Source organism: Orycteropus afer, unplaced genomic scaffold (genome assembly GCF_000298275.1).
Source record: "Orycteropus afer afer isolate SDZICR_OR568_19922 unplaced genomic scaffold, OryAfe1.0 scaffold00127, whole genome shotgun sequence".
NCBI lineage: Eukaryota > Metazoa > Chordata > Mammalia > Tubulidentata > Orycteropodidae > Orycteropus > Orycteropus afer.
This window is the reverse complement of record NW_006921714.1, coordinates 5,403,735-5,408,070: the sequence shown is the minus strand read 5'-3', so window position 1 is coordinate 5,408,070 and position 4,336 is coordinate 5,403,735. Positions and strand designations below refer to the sequence as shown.

The 4,336-nt window shown below is 46.3% G+C and overlaps 1 protein-coding gene across 1 annotated transcript in view; it reads left to right on the top strand.

The window, feature by feature from the left end:
* Positions 1-1,889, top strand: part of BTBD7 (BTB domain containing 7) — a 65,774-nt gene extending 63,885 nt beyond the window's left edge. Inside the window, exon 10 of the mRNA XM_007944509.2 lies at positions 1,074-1,889. Coding sequence (XP_007942700.1) covers positions 1,074-1,889 — 816 coding nt within the window. The remainder of the gene's footprint in view (positions 1-1,073) is intronic.
* Positions 1,890-4,336: the final 2,447 nt, after the last annotated feature.

Below are 4,336 nucleotides of genomic sequence, written 5' to 3'. Positions count from 1 at the left end.
TCCTTCCGAGGAGTGGCTGGTGGGTTTGAACCGCCAGCCATCTGGTTAGCAGGCAAGTGTCTTAGCCACTATGCTACCAGAGCTCCCACAGAAGTTCTACTACTTTATATTTTAATAAAACTCCCTTTAAAGGTGATTTATTTGTATTTTCATTATAGTCTTGATTATAATAATGAAAAATTGGAAACAACCTAAATGTCCAGGAGCTCTGGTAGCATAGTGCCTAAGGTACTTGGCTGCTAACCAGAAGGCTGGCAGTTCAAATCCACCAGCCACACCTCAGAAGGAAGGTTGGGCGATCTACTTCTGTGGTGATACCGCCTGGGAAACCCAAGGAGGGGTCGCTGTGAGTCGGATCTGACTCGATAGCAGTGGGTTTGGTTGTGGTGTTTTTGGTAGGATGGCGAAGTCCTGGTTCATCAGTGTACCAGAATGTCACGCAGTAACTTCATATGGTGCATCCAGAGAACATTGAAGGAAATACTTCAAAATACCACAAAATGTTCACTGAGGTCATCTCTGGGGAAAGTTAGGGGTGATTTCTTTTTTGCTTTTACAGTTTTCTTAAGAATAACTATGTATAACCCCTGAAACTGTTGCCCTAAGGTCATGTTTAAACCTAAACCAAAAATATCCCCTGAAGTCTTATTAAAATCAAACAATAGTTTAGCTTAACTAATATAAAAAAAAAAAAAAAAAAAGGGTCTGCCTCTGAGAATTATGCTCTTTTAGATCTACCCATGTGGAATCAAATTGACGGTAGCAGCTTGGAAAGTTAGATGAGAACCTCCAGGGGCAGTGAGTTGTGTTCATGGGGGAGGAGCGTCTCAGGAAAGGAGGGTGGCAGTGGCCGCACAGCTCGGAGAGGGTCAGCAGTGGCACTGAATTGTACGTGTAGGAACTTGGATTGGTGTGTGTTTGCTGTGTGTGTTAACAGAATAACACTTCAGGAGAAAAAAAGCAAGGCAGGTGAGCTCAACATTGAACTGTAAAATAATCAAACAGTGAACATTTTGTATCTTTACAAAGAATTCCTAGTCTTTTTTAACCACCGCCTTCTTTTCTCTTCGCAGTATACACACCCTGTGCTAAATGACCTAATGCCAGATATTGCCATGGGTGTGTCCACACTGTCCCTCAAGGACAGGGGGCTTCCAGAACTCGCTGTAGAGACAGAATTCAGCCAGACAGTTTCCGGAGGAGGCCCGGGGCCTCCCCAGCATCTGCCGTGCATGCCGCAGAGGCATGCACACGCTTCTCAGAAGAAACACACCCTGGAGCGAAAAGTGGATCCGCGAGAGAGTCAGCAGGAGTGTCCGGATCTCTACGACTTCTCAAACGCTGCCTGCAGACCTTCCACTCCTGCTCTCGGCAGACGGAGCCCTCCCCCTTCACAAGGTGGCTATTTGGGTCCCGATTTGTACAGCCACAGTAAAGCCTCACCGATGGGCTTAAAGTCAGCCTACCTGGCTAGTCAAGCCTCTCCTGAAAAACAGGAAGAAGCTGGGCGGGAGCACCTGCTTTCCCCCGACGGGCATCTACCCGGACAGAAGAGTGAGCCGATCCACCTCGATGTTGTTGAGCCGCCTCCCCAGCGGCCAGACTTCCCTTTGGCAGCTCCAGAAAATGCTGGCCACGGTGCAGCCCACGGCAGGGGGCGAGCAGCAGGAGAAACCGACTTGACTTTTGGGCTGACCTCTAACCGACCTTCCCGTCCTTCGTGTAGCTCCGATGCTCCAGAAGAGAGATCCACTAGGAGACTGGCAGACAGTGAGTCACTGGGGCCCGGAGCTCAGAGAAACCCGGATTTGGAAAGAGAGGAATCAGTTAGCAGAGGAAGGAGGTCACCAAGCAAGCCCGACTTCCTCTACAAAAAGTCTGCCCTCTGAGAGCACCCTCCACGTCGTCTGTGCCTGAGATGTGAGACGTCCCGCTTAGGATGCAACCCAGCAGCTACAGGCCAGTGTAGTGATGCCAGCTGCCAGCCCGGGTTCCCATGATCTGCCCTCGTCTCTGTATGTGTTTAGTAGACATGGCATGCCCAGAGGGGTGTTCCCGATGCTGCGTCTGTCTGTTTTGTGTTTGAACTGTGGTGTGGGGAAGCGTTTTTGAGAGCAAGCAACCTGGCACTTTCTTTCTCTTTACCGATGACGGCTTTTTTTGCACTTGTACGTTTATTTTATCGGTCTTGGTTTTATATCAGTATGCTGAACTTTATTGCCACATTTAAAGGACTGTATTTTCATACTGTTTAGCATTTTACCTCTCCCGACTCCCACGTGCATTGGATTGCACACTCAGATGTATTTTCTTATGAAATAGTTCTGGGTTTATTTTTTAATTATAGAAATTCCAAAGAACAGCACATCAGAATCTTCCTCTCTTTTTAGTAATGATTTTAGTTCAACAATCTTCCTGCTCAGTCGCCAGTAATCTAATGTCTTTCTCTTTTAATACGTCTTAGGAGGTAGTCTCCATTCCTCCACTGGGAGTCCACTCAGGATCCTGAACTTTGTGGTTCTGTAAAGATCACGGGAGGAGAACAGCCTTCCGTGCCCCAGCGAAAGCCGCTGCTTAGCTCACAGGCTGGCCTCTGTGCCACAGTTCCTGACAGTTCCAGCAGTGTGCATAAGAGCACTGCTGAATGAGGGTCTAGAGAGTGCAGATTGACTAAAGCATGAGGCAGTGGGAAGGCCCAGCTCGGGGCTCCGCGGACTGTGTTCTGATCCTGAGCACCGACTCTCCGGCTGGGATGGGTGGAACAACTGCTCATTGCCCCCTGTTGTCCTGCTCTCTGGGGTAAAACAAAAAAACAAAAAACAAAAGGGCTTCAGTCTTATGGGTGTCATTTGGTGTTTGTAAGCATTTGTTTTCTTTCAAAGGTCTTTCCAAGTATGTCTAAATGTTGCTGTCCCATTGAAAGGTGGTTGTATAGTGTGTAATGCTTTGTCAAAAAAAAAATTTTTTTTCTTCCCCCTCCACTTAAACACTACACGTCCTGCTTGAACTCCTCGGGGGATGCTGGTTTGGGCCTTTTTCTGAACCCAGCAGCATGGGGGCTACTTTAAGATCCTCTCCCTTGCAAGGGCAGTGTGTGAGCTAAGGACTGTTTTTTCTTACTGTCCAATGTAAATATATTAGTATTTGAGTTTTTAAATCACTTCAGCATTATTTCAACATTCACTTTGTATTTTCACACACACACACACACACACACACAGCTGTAGCACTTAGAAGGAAGGAGCCTCTCTGATCATTCCGTCGTGGGCAGGATGCTTGGAAAGCTCTTTTCTACGTATGTGTACGTATGTGTAACGTTGAGTCACTCACTCTCACTCTGAACTATGCAGGGCTCGGGAGCCTTTACAAACTACCATATAAATGAATTACATGCACTTTTAATAGGGTTCTATTGGGTGTCAACAGCTCTGATTTCTCCCCAGACTGTGGTTTTTCTTACAGTCTTTTCCTACTTCTCCCTGTGGATTTTACACTCAGGAATAAGCTGACATTTTAAGAAATCCTAACAGTAGATAATCTCAAAAGTGGAAACACAGCATTGTAGCCGTGGATGCCATCAGATTGCTGCTGCGTGTTCTGCCGCCTGACTGGTCACTGCCACTGGTACGTCCGGCCCGTGGTGGGGGTGCCGACTGACCCCAAGTTGCCAAGGAAACGCGTCAACTGGAAGGTCGGCCAAGCACGTCCTTCAAGGCTCCTTTTTTAAAGATAGGAAAACATAGGACTGTTTCATTTTTCAGAGGTTTGACTCTTACTAGACAGTAGTGTCTTCTGAAGCCCAATCTCAGTCTCTTGTCAGAAACAAGTTGGAATCCTATCGTATCCCTTCACGTGTGTTGATACATGTTGAGGTGAATCATTTTGATAGAGTTTTAAATATTCTCTGAATCAGACTGTTCTGTGCTGGTACTACAAATAAGAATGAATTGACCTAATGGGGGGGGAGGGGCACTTTTATCTGTGACCTAGTTTATTAAAATGTGAGGCCAGAGCTATTGATCCCACACATCCTTGGCCTAAAAATTCTGTGAATATTCTTTCAAATCCCTAAAATAGAGTTACAGGAATAAAGGGTCACTATTTATAATGTTAAGAGATCTGGTAGTGTAGTGTCTAAGGTATTTGACTGCTAACCAGAAGGCTGGCAGTTCAAACCCACCAGGCACTCCTTGGAAGGAAGATTGGGCAATCTACTTTCATAGTGATACTGCCTTGGAAACCCAAGGAAGGGTCGCTATGAGTCAGATCTGACTCCACGGCAGTGAGTTTGTGTGGGTTTTTTTTTTTTTTGGCTTCATAATGTTTAATTTATGAA